The sequence below is a fragment of the Geotrypetes seraphini genome, chromosome 16 (genome assembly GCF_902459505.1).
Source record: "Geotrypetes seraphini chromosome 16, aGeoSer1.1, whole genome shotgun sequence".
Lineage (NCBI taxonomy): Eukaryota > Metazoa > Chordata > Amphibia > Gymnophiona > Dermophiidae > Geotrypetes > Geotrypetes seraphini.
In genome coordinates, this window is record NC_047099.1 from 36,091,451 (window position 1) to 36,114,872 (window position 23,422).

The 23,422-nt window shown below is 45.1% G+C and overlaps 2 protein-coding genes across 7 annotated transcripts in view; both read left to right on the forward strand.

Annotated features, from left to right (window-relative positions):
- Positions 1–5,722, forward strand: part of PI4KB (phosphatidylinositol 4-kinase beta) — a 33,324-nt gene extending 27,602 nt beyond the window's left edge. For 3 of the 4 annotated variants that reach the window (XM_033924230.1, XM_033924232.1, XM_033924233.1), the window contains 2 exons: positions 95–215; positions 4,593–4,774. In XM_033924230.1, the coding sequence (XP_033780121.1) occupies positions 95–215; positions 4,593–4,774 (303 nt within the window). Of the gene's footprint in view, positions 1–94; positions 216–4,592 lie in introns of all 4 variants that reach the window. The other variant, XM_033924231.1, reaches the window with a different exon arrangement.
- A 5,001-nt stretch (positions 5,723–10,723) lies between these two features.
- Positions 10,724–23,422, forward strand: part of LOC117350010 (unconventional myosin-Ie-like) — a 52,778-nt gene continuing 40,079 nt past the window's right edge. For 2 of the 3 annotated variants that reach the window (XM_033923873.1, XM_033923876.1), the window contains exon 1: positions 11,376–11,467. In XM_033923873.1, the coding sequence (XP_033779764.1) occupies positions 11,391–11,467 (77 nt within the window). In that variant the 5' untranslated portion in view covers positions 11,376–11,390. Of the gene's footprint in view, positions 10,875–11,375; positions 11,468–23,422 lie in introns of those variants that run through there. The other variant, XM_033923874.1, reaches the window with a different exon arrangement.

The window sequence follows — 23,422 nt, forward strand, 5'->3', positions numbered from 1 at the left end:
ACCGTTTTGGGATGTCCCTTTTCCTCTCCTCAGCTCCTTTCCTCAGTCCGCAGCGAGCTCTGATCCGCCTTCTCTCCTGTCTCTTGTTTGCCAGGTAATGGGGGGCCCTGAGGGGGATATGTTTAATTACTACAAGATGCTGATGCTGCAGGGACTGATCGCTGCTCGCAAGCACATGGATAAAGTGGTTCAGATTGTGGAAATCATGCAACAAGGTAGTGCAACGCTCGGGAAGCTCGGGTCAGGTGGGGGAGAGGCAGAGGTTGGTTTGTGCGCGTGCATGCAGAGAGGTGAGATGATGGCGCAGAGCATGTAGGCTAAGGAGGTGAAGTGACAACCCAGAGCATGCACACACTTGGAGCTCAGGTGAAGGAAGAGCCTGGCACAGTAACAACCCAGAACACATGTGGGTACAGCAGCAATCGAAGCTTGAGAGAGCAACGTTACCTTGGCTTCTAAGCTCCAGTTCCCTTGTACATAGCAATTTTCCAGTGACGTTCTAGTTTGCTGAAGTCTGTGTTTTTAGGAAGTGGATGTGAATTACAGGGTGTCAGGTCAAAAGCGCGCCGGGACAAAGGCGCACGCAGAGAATTGAGCGCAGCGTGGAGGCACGCGCCGCACAAAATTACTGTTTTTACGGATCCGACGGGGGGGGGAACCCCCCCACTTTACTTAATAGAGATCGTGCCGCATTGTGGGGGGTTGTAACCCCCCACATTTTACTGAAAACTTCACTTTTTCCCTGTTTTTAGGGAAAAAGTTAAGTTTACAGTAAAATGTGGAGGGTTACAACCCCCCAAACTCCCCACAACGCCGGCGCAATCTCTATTAAGTAAACTGGGGGGGGGCTCCCCAATAAAACCCCCCGTCGGAGCCCCTAAAAACTGTAATTTTCTTTGGCGCGCGCCTCCGTCTTGCGCTCAGTTGTCGGTGCGCGCCTTTGTCTTTTGCCGACTTGTCTATGAACCGAATTACAGCTGTCGCCTGTCTTCTGTTTGATAGACACTGATATGTGCTCAGTTGCCATCGGGTTATCTTTTGTCTAGGGCTCCCCCATTTCACCATCGTGGATTTTTGATGAAACTTTGTTTGAGATCCACCGGTGCGGGTCGATTCATCACGGCAACGATTAATTGAGTCAGAGTTTGATTCAGCGTTTTTTTTTTTTGGGGGGGGTATGCCTCAAATATTTAATGCAAGAAAAATGGCAATAGATGCACCTTCCTACAGCCGATGGCAAGTCATATATTATTAGGCACAGTTAACAACCTTTCTTTTGACTCAACAAATTCTAAGAGTTGTTTAGGCTCCAAAAAAAAAAGAAAATTCTTATTCTGATAAGAAACATAACATTTTGCAGGATACTTAACAAGAAATGTAGCCTCCAGAGCCAGAATCCTTGGCCTCAAGGTCAAGAATTCTTTTCTACATCTCTGAGTTTTTTGAGACAAATCGGGGAAAAATTCTAACATTTTTGTGGCCAAAGTCAATATTTTAAATTTTGTTCAATCAGGTCAATGTAGTCTTGACATAAGACGCATTCTGTGGTTTGACTAGACCAGGGGTCTCAAAGTCCCTCCTTGAGGGCCGCAATCCAGTCGGATTTTCAGGATTTCCTCAATGAATATGCATGAGATCTATTTGCTTGCATTGCTTTCAATGCATATTCATTGGGGAAATCCTGAAAACTCAACTGGATTGCGGCCCTCAAGGAGGGACTTTGAGAACCCTGGCCTAGACTGTCCAGCCTCCTGAGCTGCTAGTCCAGCAGCGGAAGTTATCTTGTGCACTATCACATTTTGTATAACTCACTTTATCTCTGCTGCTCACTTTGGGAAAAATTTCAAAGGAGATTTGCCCATTGCAGTTAAGCTTTGGTTAATTGCGGCAGAACTGTCCATTTCAAAGTCATCGGAAGATGGAAGACGATGCAACTTGCAGTTTCTACCATGGAAGCAAATTCAGCTTTACATTTAGGACAAATTTTCTGTCCCAGTTAAGTGTTTTTTCTTTTTGTCAGTTGATTCAATTTTCGGTCATTTCGAGATCAACTTTCAAAAGTTCCATTTTGACAAGATGATTTTGCTTTCCAAAGGATTACAGCATTTCTTTTCATCATCTCATATTTTTTTGAGGTATATTGCTTCATGATGCAAGCAAATCTGATCATCTATGAGATTAATTTCTGACCGCTGAATAAGTAGTGACTTGTCTGCTGATAATTGGCGTACTGATTTGAGCCCAACTTTTTTGCAATAAAATAAACTTTGACACTTCTTCCAATGATGCATGTCGTTAGCAAAGAACTCCACACAATACAGTTGTTTCTATTATGAATTAGTTGATAACATAAATTCGTATGAATCTAAATAGGAAAGAATTATTGAAAACTGTGTAGGCTATGAGGTGAATTGCCAGAAATGATATTCAATACTGAAGAATCAGAGAAACTTAATACAAATCTCTATAACACTGGATGATGTAATGGTCAATTTGACAAATTGAAAAGGTAGCAAATTGCCTGGACCGGATGGTTTACATCCTAGAGTGCTGATAGAATTGAAAAATGAACTTGCAAAGCTATTAGTAATTAGTAATTGTTCTTTTAAAAAAAACAGCATAGTACCAGAAGACTGGAGGGTGGCCAACATGACGTCCATTTTTAAAAAGGGTTCCAGAGTTGATCTGGTAAATTATAGACCAGTGAGTCTGACGTCAGTGCCGGGAAAAATGGTAAAGTCTATTATAAAGAGCAAAATGACAGAACATATATAAGCATGGATTAATGAGAGAAAGCCAACATGGTTTTTAGTCGAGGGAAATCCTACTTCGCCAATCTACTGCTTTCCTTTGAAAGGGTGGATAAAGGTGAATCGGTTGATATTGTGTCTGGAGGGACTAAAAGAAAGTAAATTAGCAGGTAAGAATCTAATTTCTCCATTTTTGACATTTTTTTTTTTTAATCACAAAATTGAAAGTGAAATTGTAAAGTAACGAGATTAGCTTGCAAGTTAAAATAATATATTTGTGAACAAAGTCATGTCACAAAACAGACAATTTTAAAGGAGCCACAGAAGGCTAAACTTTGAAATTTTTTGATGTGTTCATTTTTTTTGGACCATTTTCAGGCTTTTTACATATGCCGGTTTCAAAAAATGAAAATCCGTAGTAGTTTCATTGACTAGATCGTAAAAGGTTGTATAAGATCGCCAAGTTTCATATAACCAATGAAATATTTTGACTCCAAGTTGTGAAAATTTTGCAGGGATTCTCTACATGGTCGCAGTATGATATCAAACAAAAAGCTATAGCTCAACAAGTTTTCCATTGGCAAATCTTAAGCTTTACTAAAGTTAGTTTGAGTTGTGCAAGATTCAGCATACAAAGTTTCATCAAAATCCGTGATGGTGAAATGGGGCTTTTATAGGGGATTCAAGACAAAGTTAGACAAGTTCCTGCTGAACCGGAACGTACACAGGTAGGGCTGGTCTCAGGGCGCTTGTCTTTGACCTAGGGGCCGCCGCGGGAGCGGACTTCTGGGCACAATGGACCACTGGTCTGACCCAGCAGCGGCAATTCTTATGTTCTTATTTAACGTGACTGACCCTATCCCATAGGTCTTTGACTTAGTGCAAGCTATGTGTGAGTGTCAGATCAGCACCTTCTGCAGGGAACTTAAAACAAATGCCCCATGCACCGATTCCATGGTTCAAAAATCAATCGTAAGAGGTTCCAAGATGACTGCAGCCTATTTCAGTAGTGCTACTGGAAGTAGAGAATGACATGGGGACAAATTTTTCCCTGTCCCCGCGAGTTCTTTTCTTGTCACTACCCCATTCCTGCAAGCTCCATCCTCATCCGTACAAGCCTCAGACCCTTTAAAATCATAAGAGGCAACATTTCTAGAGCTCAGCTTGTGATGTCATAATGCCTCATTCCACCAATGCCTACACTCCGTCCTCATCTGCACAAGCCTCAAACCCTTTAAAATCCTAAGTAGCAACATTCTAGAGCTCAGATTGTGATGTCATAATGTCTCATTCCACCAATGCCTAAGCTCCGTCCTCATCTGCACAAGCCTCAAACCCTTTAAAATCCTAAGTAGCAACATTCTAGAGCTCAGATTGTGATGTCATAATGTCTCATTCCACCAATGCCTAAGCTCCGTCCTCATCTGCGCAAGCCTCAAACCCTTTTGAATCCTAAGTAGTAACATTCTAGAGCTCAGATTGTGATGTCATAATGTCTCATTCCACCAATGCCTAAGCTCCGTCCTCATCTGCCCAAGCCTCAGACCCTTTAAAATCGTAAGTGTTCAAGGCTTGTGCAGTTAAGGTAGAGCTTACAGGAATGGGACAGGGACAAAACTTGCGGGGACGGGAAAATTTAGTTCCTACGGGGACAAATTTGTCCCCATGTCATTCTCTAAGTGCATGGTCTTGTCCAAACTTCTTATAAAGAAAAGCTTTTAAGGACAGGGACATCTGAGGTTAGACGGGGAGCAGCGCTAGGGCTATCGGCCTGCAGCGCTCTCGAACCTCTGCTCAGGAGATGTCAGACTGCCTCACTGCGCCTCTATTTCTCTGCTACAGGTTCCCAGCTGCCCTGCTTTCATGGCTCGAGCACAATCCGGAACCTGAAAGAGCGTTTCCATATGAACATGACCGAGGAGCAGCTGCAGCTGCTGGTGGAACAGATGGTGGACGGCAGCATGCGCTCCATCACCACCAAACTGTACGATGGTTTTCAGTACCTGACCAATGGGATCATGTGAGAGCGGCAAACGTGTCGCCTATCAAAAAAGGATCATGTATGACAAGACGTCTCCAGGACCTGGGGCCAGCTGGACTTTGAAACGGAGAGAGGAGCAGGCCCATTTTCTCCTTTTTTCAGTATTATGCAGTGTTGGGCTTTCAGGAGTGCCCCAGGGACCGAGCCAATCATGCTTTTCAGTCGCTGGCGGGGGTGGGGCAGGGACGAATGCTAGTTCGCTGGCTGCCGTGCATCCTTGTTCCATTGCCTGCTTTCTCTGCACATTGGTTATGAAAGCAGGGTCCAGGTTCCGTGTTTGTTATGCCCGATTGCACTGCTCTGTCACACTCCTCCTAAGCCCCTCCTGATGTGTGCTGAGTGGTCAGCGTTTCACACTTGGGTTACCTCCACACCTCGCCAATTATGTGTATAGCTGCAGCTTCCAGTGTTTAGCGACGGATGAGCCATTTAGCCCCCTGACTCTAGAATTGGAAAAGGAAGGGGGGGGGGGGTGACAATCTGAACTTGACTGTTTCTCAGCGGCAATGTCCATCTTCCTGTGTCTTGCACCAGTCATAGAGGGTGTGAAGAGAAGGGGTGGTTTGTGCTTTGAGACTGGAGGGTTTGGGGACCTCTCGAGTGCTGCTGGTGTTCTTAGCTCTTCCTCCCCCCCCCCCCACTCTCCCCATTTTCATCACTCTCCAAAATGAGGGGCAGTATAGAGCAGACTCTTCATGTTTTACACCCCCCCCCCCTTCCTCCTGCATTCACAGAGCATGGACTGTGCCTTTTCTAAAGCAAAACTTGAGAGCTGTGTTCTATAAGTAATGCCACTGATTTGCAAAATCAAACGTGTGTGGTGCGAGGTGGCCCAGAGGATCACGTCCGTTTCTGCTGAAGGCAGGGGCTGTACTAAGCGTAATGACACTTTTCCTGTTCTTTGTATTAAACTATGATGCATCTACTACTACCAGCCTTGAGAATGGCCTTTATTGGGGAGAGGTAATTGTGGGACTATTGCAAGAGGACTGGCTTCTTGCCTCCTTTAGGTCAGAAATTGGTTGTGAAAGCAGGGTCCATGTCTGTTACACCTGATTGCACTGCTCTGTCGCACTCCTTCTACTATGCTGTTGGCCTCTCCCAAAATGCTCAGGGAGCTTGCAGGGGGCTACAGCTGGCCTCCTATTTCACACGAAGTGGTCTCTCTTCCTACACTCTGAAAGAGAGCACCTTTTTAAGTGTGTATGGGCTTAGTATGTCCTGTAGTGAACGTGTTGAAATGACATAAGCCAGACGGTGGCATTCCTGCAGGGTTTGTGTTAGGATGCTGGTTAACATGTTTCTTTATCTGGAAACAATGATGTAACATTGCAGGTGCGAGGAGCATCCCCAACCTACTGCTCACGCCAGCGTCGGCTCTTTCTTTGACCATCACTTTCTGGACCCACGCCTAGGAAGTGACATTGGAAGAAGAGCCAACGTTGGTTGGAGTCGCTGCTCACCCCCAGAACGTTAGAGGTATGAGGGAAGGGAAGGGGCATGCATGGCAAGAGGGGGCAGGGAGGGGCGCCTCTCACTCTCGCTATATGACGCCACTGTCTGGAAAAGGGAGAGTTACAGCAACATTCAAAAGGCAAGTCCAGCTTTACTTGCAAGGCACTATGTGCCGTATGCCGAAAAGGGATCTTGGAATTCTTGTGGGTGATGCTTTTGAAATCTCTAGCGCAGCCTGCAGGGCTAGCCAAAAATGCAAAACCTTAGGAATTATTCAAAGAGGGAAGGAGAACTCAACTGAGGCTGCAATTGTCTGGGTTCCTGGTGCAGGTCTGGTTGGCCCCCCATCTTTAGAAAGATTCTGTATATGGTCCTAGAAAAGGTTCAGATAGACGTGACAAAGGAAGGAACACCAAAAATGAGGAGGTTACGTTAATACACTTCAACCAAATCAGTTAGCATAGTTGAGCTCTGGAGCTTGTTGCTAGAGGATGTGGCAAAACAGCAGTTAATGTAAAAAAAAAGATTTGGAGAAATTCCTGGAGGAGAAGTCCATCATTTGGAGAACAAAAGAGGAGCAGATTGTATGAAAAACAGAGGGGGAAATTCTAAAGCCACCGCCTAAATGTAGGTGCCAGTAGGCACTCTACCGATGCCTAAATTAATTGAAAAACACCATTAGAAATGACAAAAAAATGGCAAGGTTGAGGCCCTTACCGCTATCTACATAAAAGGCGATGGACTCGGGCCTACATAGGTACTTTAGGTCATTGAATGCCAATGTAGGCTCTACACAAGGTTGCCTGACATGGCCAAGTTTCACCTCAGGGTGGACGAATACAGTAAGTATACACACAATTAATGTTACGATGTTTCTGTTTTTTGTTTGTGTTTTTTTACTATCATTCTCTCGGCAAAAAACTCCAATCCCAATCTGTCCCTTTTGCTCTGTCTGTCCTAGACTGTAAGCTCTTCTGAGCGGGGACTGTCTATTTCAGGTTAAATGCACAACGCTGCACACGTAGGCACGATTCACGCAAAGACAGGCGGCTGAAATGTAGACCGGAAAACACTGGCCTACATTTCAGCCGCCTATCTTTGCTTGGGGCATCCTGAAACTAGACCACAGCTTGCCATCAGCTGATTGCGGAAGGGGAATCCACAACCAGCTGAGCTGGCAGGACTTGCTGCAACCACAGCTTCGAGGAGTCCTGCCAGCTCAGCTGATTGGGGGGGGGGAAATTCCCCTGCCACAATCAGCTGATTGCGAGCTGCAGTCTAGTTTCAGGATCCCCCCAGCAAAGATTAGCGGCTGAAATGTAGGCCAGGATTTTCCGGCCTACATTTCAGCTACCTGCCTTTTAGTAACAGCTGTGCAAGTAGAAAGAAGGGAGGAGAGGTAGCTTCAGCTTCTATCCATCCATGAAGAGAATTGCAGGCTGTGTCCCGACAGGAGCTATCCAGGTCATTGGCAGAGCCCAAAGACCAGATCCCATTCTTTCTTCCTCAGACTCGTGTATACCTGCATTAATAATTTTTAAACTTTCTACTATTTATTTCTGTAGTGCTGAAAGGCATGCAGCACTGTACATTTTGTCAGTAGATGGTCCCTGCTCAGAAGAACCTACACCCTGATTTGGACAGGCAAGGACGTCTCGGGGTTGGGGTGTTTCTAGCAGAAGCAATGATAAGATGAGTAAAGGTCACTGACAGTGAGTGAGTTAAGAGTTGAAAGCCGCTTCAAAAGAGTGAGCTTTTAATTTGGATTTGAATACTGCAAGAGACGGAGTATGACGTATTGACTCTGACAGCCTGTTCGGGCATGCAGCGAGTCTAGAGTTGGTGGTGGAGAAGGGCCTAGAGATGAGGGGGATTTAGGTGTGGAGAGAGATTGAGGAATTGGTACCTCCTAATTGGACAGTGACAATTGTCTTGGATATGACGGGGCAAGACAGATTAGTGAGGTGAAATAGTCTCATCAGATGAAAACGAGAATAAATTGATAAATTCAACTCGCCAAGGAGAGATCATGCATGAAGTGGCAGACTAGATGGGCCATTTGGCCTTTATCTGCCATCATGTTTCTATGTGAGTGCCACAGGACTGGGGCTAAAGGGTAAAAAAATTTGTGCCCGTATTGTCCCCACAGAAATAGAACAGTACCTTGGTCTATATATTGGGCCAGCTCTGCCCTTTACCGCTCTCTATCGACCTGTTTTAGTTTTGCTTTCCCCTCCATTAACTCATCCGAGCCATGTTCGAAGCCATCTGTTCTAATTGCCCTGACCATACTCTTCAGCTCTACCTTACATAGGATGGGTGTTGTGTGAATAAACGCTTTCTTCGGTTCTTGAGTGTTTACACTCCTCTGCCAGCAGGTGGCGACTTGAGACACTTAACTTTTGGCTACAGTACAAGTGGGCTGTGCAGTCCCTCTTACAATCAATTGGTCTTTTTTCAGTCTCCAGCAGGTGGAGTGGTAAGCTTGTGCAGTCTGTGCTGAGGTTTGTTTAGGCCTGTTGGATCTGATCTAGGAATCTTTCTTGTCCCTTTTGCTGTCCAGACAGCTTGGGGTCCCTTTTGGGATGTAGTGCATGCTCAGTGGAAAGTTTCAGATGAACCTTTTTGCTTGGCATGGTCCATAACCCCTTGCCTGATAAAGATGCCTTTTAAGTCTCTGGTGGCTATTGCATGCAGACATACCGTGCGGGTGGAAGGCTAGTCTCAGGGCACTAGTCTTTGACTTAAGGGCTGCCGTGTGAGCGGACTGGTGGGCACGATGGACCACTGGTCTGACCCAACCGTGGCAATTCTTAAGTTCTGTCCCCTCTTCCCCCCCCCAAGTTAAAGAGCCATAATATCTTCAGACAAGGTGAGGAGGGTATGGGTCTGTCCACCCCCTTTACCCCTCCCCAAATAATCACTCAGTATAACCTAGTGCAGTGGTTCCCAACCCTGTCCTGGAGGAACACCAGGCCAATTGGGTTTTCAGGCTAGCCCTAATGAATATGCATGAAGCAAATTTGCATGCCTATCACTTCCATCATATGCAAATCTCTCTCATGCATATTCATTAGGGCTAGCCTGAAAACCCGATTGGCCTGGTGTTCCTCCAGGACAGGGTTGGGAATCACTGACCTAGTGCAGGGGTAGACAATTCCAGTCCTTGAGTGGGAGCCAGGTCAGGTTTTCAGGCTATCCACAATGACTATGCATGAGATGGATGTACATGCACTGCCTCCGTGAGATGCAAATCTATCTCGTGGATATCCTGACCTGGCTCCGGCTTTCGAGGACCGGCATTGCCTAGTGGACTAGGTGCGCCTAAGATTTGCCATTGCTGGGTCACGCGGCAGCCCTTAGGTCAAAGACCAGTGCCCTATTTGAGTCTAGCCTTACCTGGTTCAGGGCTCTGGGGCAAAAGGGCAGCAAAATCTCAATCCAACACCTGTGGCCCTAGGTGTGTGAAAGTAGACTGAAGTCGGCGGTTGGTACCTGGTTCCTAGGCTGAGCCAGCCCTGCCCTTTACCTGCTTTAGTTTTGCTTTCTCTTTTTATAGCTACAGCAGTCACGAAGAGCTGTAGACCCTGGGCCAATATAAAGGAGAGCAGGTACTGAACGTCTCCTGCAAATCTTCATCCTTTTGGGGGACAGATCCGTTTACCCCCAATACTGCAAGCTTGCACTATGGCAGGGGTCTCAAAGTCCCTCCTTGAGGGCCGCAATCCAGTCAGGTTTTCAGGCTTTCCCCAATGAATCTGCATGAGATCTATGTGCATGCACTGCTTTCAATGCAGATTCATTGGGGAAATCCTGAAAACCCGACTGGATTGCGGCCCTCAAGGAGGGATTTTGAGATCCCTATGCTATGGCTAGTCCAGGGGTGGGCAACTCCGGTCCTTGAGGGCCGCAATCCAGTCGGGTTTTCAGGATTTCCCCAATGAATCTGCATTGAAAGCAGTGCATGCACATAGATCTCATGCATATTCATTGGGGAAATCCTGAAAACCCGACTGGATTGCGGCCCTCAAGGAGGGACTTTGAGATCCCTGCACTATGGGTTTGTGATGCCAGGAGAGAATGTAAAATAAAATTTCCCTGGGACCCTAGATAAAGTGTGGCTGCCAGGCATCGCCTTATCTTCCTTTGTTTTATTAGCAAACTACTCCCTGGGCAGGAGTGAAAGCCAGGCCCACGTCTTACCTGGGTCCAGATCATTCCATGCATAATTTTTTTTCATGCATTTGCAAGGCTTTTCGCCCGCTCCCTGGATTTAGTGCAGTGGGTTCAAACTCGTCCTGGGTGGGTTTATCATAATCACAAAAGTCAAATAAGAGTTTCTTGCTCATAAGTCTCTTTAACTCGAAGGGGCAAAAGGAAAGAGTTGGTTGACCTCATTTAGGGCCTCGTGACGGCAGCCCAGGTGCACCGCCTCAGGGCAATCGCGCGCGCCAGACGAGGCCGCGCGCCCAGTCCAGAAGCCCGGGAGCTCCAAGCCCGTCCTCTGTCGGGGGCTGTGCCGCGAGCCGCCGACAGGGGGCGAGGAGGAGGAGGCGGCGGCGGCGCCGCCTCTGCCCGGGCGCACCTGGAGCCGGGACTCGCCCCTTTCTGCGGCCGCCGCAGCCATGGTGAGTACCGTCCGGGGGTCCTTCGTTCGGGGCTCGCGCTTGGCGCCAGGCTCACCTGGACTCCCGCCTTCGGAATGAGGGCGGGGCGCACCATCTCCTCACCTCGGGGGAGGGGGGGGGAAGGTGAGCGGGATCCGTCAGCCCCCCCCCCCCAGCGCGTGGTTTTGAACTCCTGCGAGGGGAGGTGGCGCCTTTCCTAGCGATGCACAAAAGAGAGCCCCGTTTCCACTCGCTAATTACCGGCCGGTTACTGTTGTGCATTTAACAAAACCAGGACCCCCCCCCAAAAAAAAAAAAAAAAATCTTGGTGGTCTAGTTGGCTGGGGGTCGCCCCCACTACCTTTTGTGGAAAATCAAGAGATGCCCTTTCCAATGCCTCAGGCCCCTCCCAAGATGCACCGGGAGGGGGAAGGGCTTCCATTTTAAAGAGGTGGCCCTTCAGGTAGTAGGGGAGTGGGCAAAACCCTCCTGCCTGATTTTCCACAAAAGGTACGGGGGGGGGGGGCACGGTGTTGGATGGAGGTTTTTTGTTTTTTTAAACCTCAACCCCCCCCCCTCCTCTGCCTACTAGACCATGAAGATTTTGTTTTGAGGTGATGAGAGTGGTCGGGAGGGGGGGATCTTGGTGTTGGTGAGGCTTGGTGTTAGGGGGGTCTTTGTTTTGGGCCCTGGGATGGGGCTGCGGGTATTTTTTTTACTGCTGTTGTGTGCTCCAGAGCTTCCAGTAATTAGCTGGGGGGGACGGGGAGGGTCTCTTTTGTGCATCGCTTGGGAGGGGGGTTGCGAAGGGAGGTCTTCAGTCAGTTTTTCCAAAATGGTGCCTAACAGGTGACATCCTAGTTCAGGGATAGGGAACTCCAGTCCTCCTAAACCATATTCCAGTCGGGTTTTCAGGATTTCCCCCGTGAATACGCCTTGAAAGCAGTGCATGCAAATAGATCTCATGCATATTCATGGAGGAAATCCTGAAAACCCGACTGGAATACGGCTCTCGAGGACCGGAGTTCCCTACCCATGTCCTAGTTGGTATTGCAATTTTTAATATGTCTGTGATCCTAGTCTTTAGCATCTGGCCTGTTTCACCAATGTAACATCCTTCTTTGCACTTTTTTTGCATTGAATGATATACACCACGTTAGAAGATGAGCGTGTGAAGGCTCCCCTTTTGCTGAATGGTTTTCCCATATAAGTGACCGTGGGATCCTTTGAGATGTGTTTGCCACACTGCAAGGATGTGTGCCATTCTCTTCTTTGCGAGTTCCACCAATTTCTGTTTCAGGTTAGGTGGCTGATGGAAGGCCAGCATGGGTGGAGCTGGAAATATTTCTTTTAGTAATTCATCTTCCTGGAATAAAGGTTTATAGATGTCATATCATTTTTTATTAGTTTTTTCCAGCTCTGGATTGTATGTTACGACCAAGGGAGGTCCTGCTTTTGGTTTTCTTGTCCTTGTAATGCAGGGGTCTCAAAGTCCCTCCTTGAGGGCCGCAATCCAGTCGGGTTTTCAGGATTTCCTCCATGAATATGCATGAGATTTATGTGCATGCACTGCTTTCAATGCATATTCATGGGGGAAATCCTGAAAACCCGACTGGATTGCGGCCCTCAAGGAAGGACTTTGAGATCCCTGTTGTAATGCAATAAGTTTTCTCTGGATGTTTTAAGGGATGAGGCAACATTCTTGCAGACTGTTTTAGGGTTGTATCCTTTTGGTTTGAAGGATTCAGTCAGGGTCTTTAGGCGTTTTATCTTTGTCTCTTGGGTCAGAGCAGACATGGTGGTATTGCATGGCTTGGCTGTGTATAATTGATTTTTTTTTTATATGTGAAGGGTGAAAGCTGGAATTGTGGAGGTAGGTGCATCTATCTATCTGTAGGTTTCTTGTATACACAGTAAAATCTTGGATTGCAAGTAACTTGGTATGCAAGTGTTTTTGCAAGACAAGCAAAACATTTTATTAAATTTGAACTTGATATACAAGCAAGGTCTTGCAATACGAGTACATACAGTATTTTGTATTAAAGTTTTTAGGTTGTGGAATGAATCGTCTGCGTTTCCATTATTTCTTATGGGGGAAATTTGCTTTGATGTACGAGTGTTTTGGGATTGCAAGCATGCTTTCGGAACGAATTATTGCTCGTAAACCAAAGTTTTCCTGTAGATGTTTGTATGTAAACAAAACAAAACTGCAGATCTGTACAAGACGTAGGCAAAATTTATTGTGACAAAATAATTATATGCAAACCCTTTTACCAATCAAGGGACCCGACACGGTCCGTGTTTCGGACAAACCTTCGTCAGGGGTCCATGGTAAAAATGGGATAACAGAAAAAAAGTCACAAAAAATTGTAGAGTAGCAGCAAAGTGTAAGCGACATTTTGCGACGGCTCATTGCAGTGGTGAATTTCGACGTCGCTTACACTTTCCTGCTACTCTACAATTTTTTGTGACCTTTTTCTGTTATCCCATTTTTACCATGGACCCCTGACGAAGGTTTGTCCGAAACACGGACCGTGTCGGGTCCCTTGATTGGTAAAAGGGTTTGCATATAATTATTTTGTCACAATAAATTTAGCCTACGTCTTGTACAGATCTGCAGTTTTGTTTTGTTTGCTCTCGGTTGGTTTTTTACTGCAGTTTAGGTTGGGACCTTTTTTCTCGATGTTTGTATGTAACCATTGTTGACTTTTCCCGGGGAATAGTCCATTTTGAATTTGACTGTTTGGATGGTTATGCATTGAAAGAATTGTAAAATTGTTTGAGAATCTCTTCTCCCTCAGTCCAAATTGTAAAAATGTCATGAATCAGTGGTATTTCGGGGTTTTGTCTGAAGTGTCTTTTCTAGTTCTGCCATGAAGAATTTTGCATCTTGTGGTGCGATCTTGATGCCCATAGCAGTGCCTGTGATTTGCATCTAGATATCATTGTTAAAGCGGAAATAGTTGTGAGTTAGAATGAATTTGATTAATGCTGTAGTAGCTTCCGGTGAGTTCTGGTGGTCCAGGGTAGATGTTTTTAGGAATTTTCCACATGCAGACGTGCCATCTGCATGGGTAATGTTTCTGCATAGCGATTCTGCATCCATCGTTACTAGCCGGTTGATATTATTTAATTTGGGCAGGAAGTCCGTGATGTCTTGCATGAAGCTGTTTGTCTTTCATAAGAACATAAGAAATGGCTTCGCCGGATCAGACCATAGGTCCATCCAGTCCGGCGACCCGCACCCGCGGAGGCCAAGCCAGGTGTTCCCTGTTGAGAAACCTTGTTTACTCGTATCCCTCAATGTGATTTGCGAGAAGGTGTGCATCCAACTTGCCCTTGAATCCCGGAATGGTGGTCTCCATCACGACCTCCTCCGGGAGTGCGTTCCAAGCGTCCACCACTCGTTGTGTGAAGCAGAATTTCCTGATATTTGTCCTAGGCCTGGTGCCCCTCACCTTCAATCCATGACCTCTTGTCCGAGTCACATTGGACAATGTGAATAACGATGTTTCTTGCGCTATTTTGTCGAATCCTTTTAATATTTTAAAAGTCTCTATCGTGTCCCCTCGCAGTCTTCTCTTCTTGAGGGTGAACAATCCCAGTTTTCCGAGGCGTTCTTTGTAGCTCAAGTTCTTGATACCTGTAACTAGCTTCGTGGCTCGTCTTTGCACCCTCTCCAGCAGGGTTATATCCTTCTTTAGGTAGGGAGACCAGTGTTGGACACAGTATTCCAAGTGTGGTCTGACCATTGCTCTGTAAAGCGGCATTATGACGTCCTCCGATCTACTCGTGATCCCCTTCTTTATCATGCCCAGCATTCTGCACTAAGGATTTAAGAAGCCCTTCAATAAATCCCAGATATTTGTTCTGTGAGTGTGCCAATACCATACGACAGAAGGAAAAAAAAATCTAGGGGTTTTGGAATTATTTTGGACTGTGGTTTGACATTTGAGAATCAAATAAATGGATTTGTAAAGAGTCTTTAAAAAAAAACAACAAACTAATAATAATAATTTGAGCCAATTACGGGCAATACGTTCTTGTTTTATCTTTAGAGAGTTTTCGAACGGTTTTAAGAGTTGTCGTACTGCCTCGGTCGGATTACTGCAATTCTTTATATGGTGGTGGTGGTAAACTGAATTTACTGAAGGAGGCTGCAGTTGCTTCAAAATATAGCTGCGTTTGATTTTTTAAAGCAAAAAGATATGATCGGGTTATTCCTCTTCGGAATCAATTACATTTGGCTGAAGATTGATGCAAGAATAAATTTTAAATTGGTTAAACTTGTATGTAAATTGTTGCAGGGAATGGGACCAGAAGGTTTAATGAAGTATATGATTTAACCAATAAACAGAGTTACCTCCCGGCATAAACTCCCGGTATTGAGGCTTGGCTTTTCTTTACGTTCATATGGTCATTTGAAATCTTGATGAGCAAATCTTTTGAGTTTATAGGAACAAAGCATTTAGAATGATCTTCCAACTGCACTAACCTCCCCTCATTACAAAACCGTGAAAGCGTTTTTTAGTGCCGGCTGGCACGCTGAATGCTCTGCGCTGCTCACGACACTCGGAGTTCCTTTGAATGTCGGGAGCAGAGCACCAGCCGGCGCTAAAAACCGCTTCCACGGTTTTGTAAAAAAGGGGGGGGGGTAAGAAAAGTTTCATCTTATTATATCTTTAGAAAATTGTTAAAACCTTTTCATTTTTAATGATTGTTAAATTAATAATTTTGTAAAGGGCACCATATATATATATATGTATTTTTTTTTAAATTGTTATCTGCCTGGCATCTATTTTGAGAATAGTGTGGAATATAAATGAGAAAGGATTGGTTTGTCAAGGTTGCCAGGTTATGGATTTTTGACAGCATGTACAAAGTACAGTAAAGCCTTGGATTGCAAATAAACTTGGTATGCAAGCGTTTTGCAAGACAAGCAAAATATTTTATTAAATTTTAACTTGATAGACAAGCAAGGTCTTGCAATACAAGTACATACAGTATTTTGTATTAAAGTTTTTGGGTTGTGGAATGAATAAGTTTCCATTATTTCTTATGTGGAAATTTGCTTTGATAATACGAGTGTTTTGGATTACAAGCATGTTTTTCGGAATGAATTATGCTTGTAAAACCAAGGTTTGACTGTACTTGTAGAAAGATGTTTTAGATACGAGTTTCTTTAAATGTGGCAGTACTTGCTTTGGAAGTGTTTTGCTAAGGTTTTTGTAGCTGTTCGGTATAATCTTCTGTGGGGTCTTCAGTCAGTTCGTTGTAGTATTGCGTTGTCTGAGGCCTAGATTTTCAAAAACCAGCGTAAAAAAATCAGATGGGGCTGCTATCGCAGCCGTTATAGTGGCGATTAAAAAAAAAAAAAAGAGTCATTCTCCAAAAAACACTCGTGCAAATGAGGTTGACAGAGAGGAGTAAAAGACTCGCTAAATTAGCATGTGCCTATCGCTAGTTATAGTGACGGGCACATGGCAGAATAAATTAAAAAAATAAATAACACAACCGAGGGAGAGATGCCCAATGTCTCCCGCCCGACACCTCCCCACCAGGCAGCAGGAGAGATGCCCACCGGCAGATTTAGGCTAAACGGCCCATCCCGTCTACCCATCCACAGTATCCACTCTCTCCTGTTCTCCCTAAGAGATCCCAAGTGCCTGATCCATGCCTTTTTTAAAAATTCAGACACAGTCTTCATCTGCATCACTTCTACCGGGAGATTATTCCATGCATCGACCACCCTTTCTGTTATAAAAGTATTTCCTCAGATTACTCCTGAGCCTATCGCCTCTTAACTTCATCCTCTCATTCTGGAGCTTCCTTTCAAATTATGTAGACTCGTCTCATGCACAGTTATACCATGTAGGTATTTAAACGTCTCTGTCCCTATACGCCTTATGACGAAGACCACCGACTGTTTTAGTAATCTTCCTCTGGGCCAACTCCCAAGCTCATCCTGAGCCGAATTGCCATGTATGGGACACAGACCGTGCTAGTCTGCCAAGTACCGGCCCTAGTTCTTCACTTTATACCATCTGTTTACTAATTAGAGATCCTCTGTGTTCATCCCAAGCTTTTTTTTTTTTTTTTAATTACATCACCATTTTCATCTCCGCCATCTCCCTCAGGAGGGCGTTCCAGGCATCCACCACTCTCTCCATGAAAAAGAATTTCCTAATATTACCCCGATCTCTACCAGTTTGTTTTATGTTGGTTGTTTGTTTCTTATTTATTATTTCCTTCCTCTTTATTTTTTTTTATTGTAAACCACTTAAGATTTAAAATTTTATTTTTTAAATTTGTGGTTATATCAAATAAGCTAAACCACTCCGTAACCTCAGTTCGTACCCTCTAGTTTGACCATTTTCCCTTCTCTGGAAAAGATTTTGTTCAATATTATTAATACCTTTCAAGTAGTTAAACTTCTGTATCGTATCTCCCCCCCCATCCCTCCTCTTCTCTAGAGGATACATATTCAGGTCTTCCAATCTCTTCTCATGTATCTCTTGGCGCAAACCCCCCGTCCATTTTCGTCGCCTTCCTCTGGACCGCTTCAAGAGATCTTATCCTTCAGATCTCTATATTGTGCTGTATTTTGTAACTTGCCTCCCTTAATCCAAAATACTTCACCACAACACAGGAGATGCGGAATTAAATCCTTTAGAGCAGTGATTTCAAACATGCGGCCCGCCAGGTCCTATTTTGAGGCCCTCAGTATATTTATCATAATCACAAAAGTAAAATAAAACCGTTTCTTGATCATATGTCTCTTTAGCTATAAATTACAGATTATTAAGACTTAGCTAAAAGGAAAGATTTAGAAACTATAAAGAGTTTGACCTCATGCAAAATTGTCATTTCTCTAATAAGACATTAACTATTTTTTCCGAGGCCCTCCAAGTACCATCAAATCCAAAATGTGGCCCTGCAAAGGGTTGGAGTTGGAGACCACTGGCTTAACTGTAACTATGACATCCTGTTTGTCTTTGGGAAGCAGAGCTGAGATTGTGATGTCATAATGCCTCATTCCACCAATAAGAGCCAGCCTCATCAGTGATGTCACAATGGCCCTCCAACCCAGCCAGCAGATTAATTGTTCCCCTTAACTCAGTGGTCTCAAACTCGCGGCCCGCCAGGTCCTATTTTGAGGACCTCAATATGTTTATCATAATCCCAAAAGTAAAATAAAAGTTTCTCAATCGTATGTCTCTGTAGCTATAAATGACAATATTATTATTAAGACTTAGCCGAAATGAAAGATTTAAAAACTATAAAGAGTTTGACCTCATGCAAAATTGTAATTTCTTTAACAAGACATTAGCTATTTTTTTTCTGAGGCCCTCCAAGTACCGACAAATCCTAAAATGTGGCCCTGCAAAGGGTTTGAGTGCGAGACCACTGCTTTATAGCATCATACAGACAGCAGAGCGTACCCATGGTCATGAGGAGCAGTGGTAGAAAAAAAATGGCCAACCTGCTGGGATGAGATTGCAGGCCTTGTCTCTCCCTCCTCTTCCCCCCCCCCCCCCAACACTCCCAAGTGAAAGGGCAACTAGGTGATGGGTCTTTTACCGTAGTGAAAGTAAGATAGGATTTAAGATATTGGTGCCTAAGGCAGGACTGGAGAACAGGGGCAGAGGAGAGGTGGGGAGGGCCTGTGGGAGTGCAAGGGAAGAAGGTATTGGCTTCTTTTCTATGTGGATAGTTGGTACTTCAAAATTTGCTACCGTAGGGAATTGATTGTTCCTGAGAGGAAAGGGGGGGGGTGTGTTAGAAGTCTGAACGGGGATTGCGGGAATCCCGCAGGTCCCGCGGGGGTCCTGTGGGAATCCCCCTATAACCCACGGGACTCCCACGGGACCCCCCTCTGGCCCACGGGACTCCCACGGGGACCCCCCTCTAGCCAACGGGACTCCCACGGGGATGGAAGGCTTTGGAAGCAGGGTTCGTCCATATCATATAATGGACACGTCAGCCTTAGTAAAAGAGGGGGTTTATAAGTTAATTACCTGAACAGAAAACAAAAAAAGGGTTCCATTAAAGAGATTACACAAGGAAAACAGCAAAAGAAACTGTGGAATTGATGATCCTGTCAGAAGTAATTGCTGCTTTTTATGGGGACAGGCGGGGATGGAGGTAATTCCTTGTGGGGACGGGGAGAGGATCCTGACAGGGACGGGTGGGGACGGAGAGGATCCTGGTGGGGATGGGCGGGGACGGAGAGGATCCTGGTGGGGACGGGTGTGGACGGAGAGACTCCTGATGGGGACGGGCTGGGATGGGTGGGATTTCTGTCCCCACGCAACTCTCTAGTGTGTGTGGCTGATGCTGGAGATGGCTGGGAACTGCCACATCCTCTAGATTTTGCTCATTGTTAATTGAAAACTTCTATAGCGCTGCTAATGACTGAGAAGTCAAGTCAGAGCGGTTTACATGAGCTTCTGTGATGGTGTTACAATACAGAGATGACGTTTCCCAGATGGTTTTTCCAACACATTTATATTGTAATTCAGTGGTCCCCAACCCCAGTCAGTCAGGTTTTCAGGACAGCCCTAATGAAAATGCATGGGGCAGATTTGCATGCCTTTCACCTGCATTATATGCAAAGCTCTCGCATGCATATTCATTAGGGTCTGGCTGGTGGTCCTCCAGGACAGGGATGGGGGACCACTGCTTAATTAGTCATCCTACATACATACACATATATTACTAGCATCGTGTACTATGTTCATACTAATTCCTACTTAATTTGCACACATAACACCTGTCTCGTGTTCTGTGTTCGTCTTAGATTTACATCCTGATAATTCTAGTTATCTGTGCTCTGTTGATCATAACCTCTGCAATTCTGGGTATCTCTCCTGTGTTCACCCCATCGTGTTCCTAGCGGGGACGAGCCCGCTATCTCCTCTATGTTGCTTTATTAGTGAAGAGGAGGGTCTTTATCCCTTTCTTGAACTTTTCCAGTGTCCTTTTCTGGTTTTAATTCCTTCGGAAGGGAGTTCCACCACCTTTGGCTCCATCGCTGAGAACAGTCCTGTCCTGACGCTTTAGGAGGGTATTTCCAGCAGGTATGCTTGGCTCGCGTGCAGGGCACGTGCTGGTGTATGGTTGTGTACTTTGGCTGCCAGATATTGTGCTTCTGAAAGACGAATGATTTTGTGCATCGGCAGCAAGATTTTGAATTTCAATCGGGAGCCAGTGTAACTCTTTTTCAGTAGCGGGGTGGCACTCGTCTGCCTTTGATTTTCCCCGAATTGTGCTCTCCTATTCTCTGTTGGTAACTGCAGTACAGGTTAATACCATGTAACAGCCAGGCTCTAACAGCTGGAGTCATATCACGTCTGTACACGCACGATGCACGCATCAGCTGTAGAATGTGTGGTGTCTGAGCAGAGCCCCGGGGTGTGTAAGAGATGAAAGGTGGACTTCAGGGGCATGTTTATACCTGATAACAGCTGAGCTGGCTGCCTTCCCCTAGCATTTCAAGCTGGTAGGCAACAATCTTGGTTAGGTAAATCTATTCAGCAAGCTATGATATCCTATTGCTGTTTTCGGAAATTAATTACGACCGCTTTGTTCGATAAGTTTATTACTTAATGGGAGTTTTATTATTGAAATTCTATTTTACAAATATTTGGGGTTTTTTTTTTTTTTTTACTGTATTATTCTATTTTGCTGATTGTCCAGCTCTTTTTAGTGTAAACCGCCTAGAACTTTTGGTTATGGCGGTATCTACTATAATAAAACGCTAAGCGCGCATGCACATTCCTACCTGCGTGTTTCCTGATCTGTATGTCTGTGGCCGGCAGGAGTGCGCATGCGGGCATACAACGGTCCCTCTCTCGCAGGTGATGTGCGGTCTTGCCGGCTCCGTCTCCCTTACACTTCACGGTCGACGTTTATTTTTAAGTTCAAAGCCGCAGCGGCGACTCCTCTCTCGAGCTGCACCTGCGTCGGAAAAGGCTTCCGATGCAGGCGGGGATCGAGAGAGGAGCCACTGCAGCAGCTTTGAACTTAAACATAAACTTCGCTAAAGAACCGAGTAAGCCTTATGCTTCAACGGGGATGTACAGCTACCCGGCCTGAAGGTATAAAAGTCACCGCCGAGCAGGGAAGTCAGATTTGAGAGATAGATGAGAAGGACAGAGGGGCTTCAAAGGGGACAGGGAGAGATAGACTAGGGAGGATGGAGGGATCAGGAGAGAGAGAGATGGCCTTGGGGAACGACGGAGGGGACAGGAAAGGGAAAGATGGCAAAAGGGGTACAACAGGGTCAGAGAGAGATGGTAGAGGGTGTAAAAGGGGGGAAAGGGAAAGATGGAAATGGTAGGACCGCTGCTGCTTTGGGGCACTGAGGGAGGAGGGGGTTGGTATGTCAGGACCGCTGCTGCCGCCTTGGGTAATTAATGGGGGTCCAGGAGGCCAGATGGAGGGCCATGGATGGGGTCAGGGTATATTCTAGCACCCGTTACTGTAACAAATGTAACGGGCTAAAATACTAGTAAAAGAATAAAGTTATTATTATATTATTATTAAAGCAGCATGGTCATGATAGGGCTACGTACAGGAGCACTATGTAATCTTCAGACATGAGTTGCATGGTGGTGAGGGTTGTCGCTTGACTAATCTTGGTGGGAAGAAGCCCATATCTCACCCTCTCTGCCTTGGGGGCATTCTGAAAAAAAAAAAAAAAAAGAAACCCACACCAAAGATGTATGTAGTGAAGATAACCCCCAAAAACTCCCATGGAATAAGCTATCGGAGTCCTTGTTCATGCTCGAAGATGTGATCACATTTCTCCTGTTTAAAGACTACCCGTTAAATTTTGCCTTATGCTTAAGGCTTTAACGCTTGCGTATAAAGCATTGCAATCAAGTCAACCAGACTATTTAGGAAAACCGTTAGTTCCCTATAAGCCTTCTCGTAGCCGACATTCAATGACTGCTCACCAACCACCAGAGAATGGCCACCCGGATGGTATCAGAGAATGGCCACCCGGATGGACTCAGAGAATGGCCACCCGGATGGTCTCGGGACTCAAGGATCTTCCATATGAAGAACGGCTTGACAAATTACAGCTATACTCGCTCGAGGAGCGCAGAGAGAGGGGGGACATGATCGAGACGTTCAAGTATCTTACGGGCCGCATCGAGGCGGAGGAAGATATCTTCTTTTTCAAGGGTCCCACGACAACAAGAGGGCATCCGTTGAAAATCAGGGGCGGGAAACTACGAGGTGACACCAGGAAATTCTTTTTCACTGAAAGAGTGGTTGATCACTGGAACAGTCTTCCACTACAGGTGATTGAGGCCAGCAGCGTGCCTGATTTTAAGGCCAAATGGGATAGACACGTGGGATCTATTCACTGAGAAAGGTAGGGGAGGGTCATTGGGGTGGGCAGACTAGATGGGCCGTGGCCCTTATCTGCCGTCTATTTCTATGTTTCTATGTTTCAACTGGCTTTGCCTGCTGTTCATTTGGTACGTCTAGCATCTACGCACAAGTCTGCCTTTTGTGGGTTTTTTTTTTTGCAGCCGTTCCTCGCCTGTGGAATTCCCTCCCGGTCATAATTCGTTCTGAGTTAATCCTACGTGAAATTCAGATCGGTGGTTAAGACGCATTGTTTTGGTTTTGCATGTTTTCTGAGAGTTTTGGTGACTTACACCCTCTTCTACCGAACTGCGATAGCAATTTTTAGCGCCGAATGGCCCACGCTGCTCCCGACGCTCATAGGAACTCGCAGTTTGATAGAAGAGGGCCTTAGGATCCTGTTTCTTTTTTTCAACTACTTAAACAAAAATTGTTTTGTTTTTCGTTTTTTAGATTTATACTAAGATTACTTGGATTTTAATTTTTTTTTTGCTTTCTTATTTTAAATGGCGTTCTTTTCGGGGTTTTTTTTTTTTATATATTTTGTACACCGTGCTGTTGATAAATCGAAGTGAACTTAAAACTTTTAATAAATATAAACATTACTACATAACAGAATATATAAAGAGGAAACGTAACCATAGTAACGAAAATCCATTCACGTGACTAATATTCAAAACGCAAAAGAGGTAAAGGAACCATACTGATAACATAGTGACGTGATCACGTGTTAACGTGCGCGGGCCCTTCGTTCGCCATAGGTGCGCTGAATTGTCATTGTGCTGAGTTATCCTTGCGCTCAATTGTCTTGCGCTGTTATCCTTGCGCTCAGTTGTCTTGCGCTGAGTTATCCTTGCGCTCAGTTGTCTTGCGCGCTATTGTCTTTGCGCTGATTTGTCTTTGCATTTTTGTCCGCGCGCTGTTGTCTTGCGCGCATTTGACCTGTCACCCAATTGAACACTGTTGGAATAGGTAGTGGGTTTTTTTTTTTTGTTTTTTTTAAATTCTTTATTTAAGTTTTAACTACAATTCACAAGAGTAATCTTGTTCCATGCAATACAGAGAAAAACAAATTTCACCAAAACAATATATCAAATTAGAATAAAACATTTTATCCCTTCCTTAGACCACAATAAAAGGGGTGTGATAATCAAATAATATTGGAGACATAAATTAAAGAATTTAAT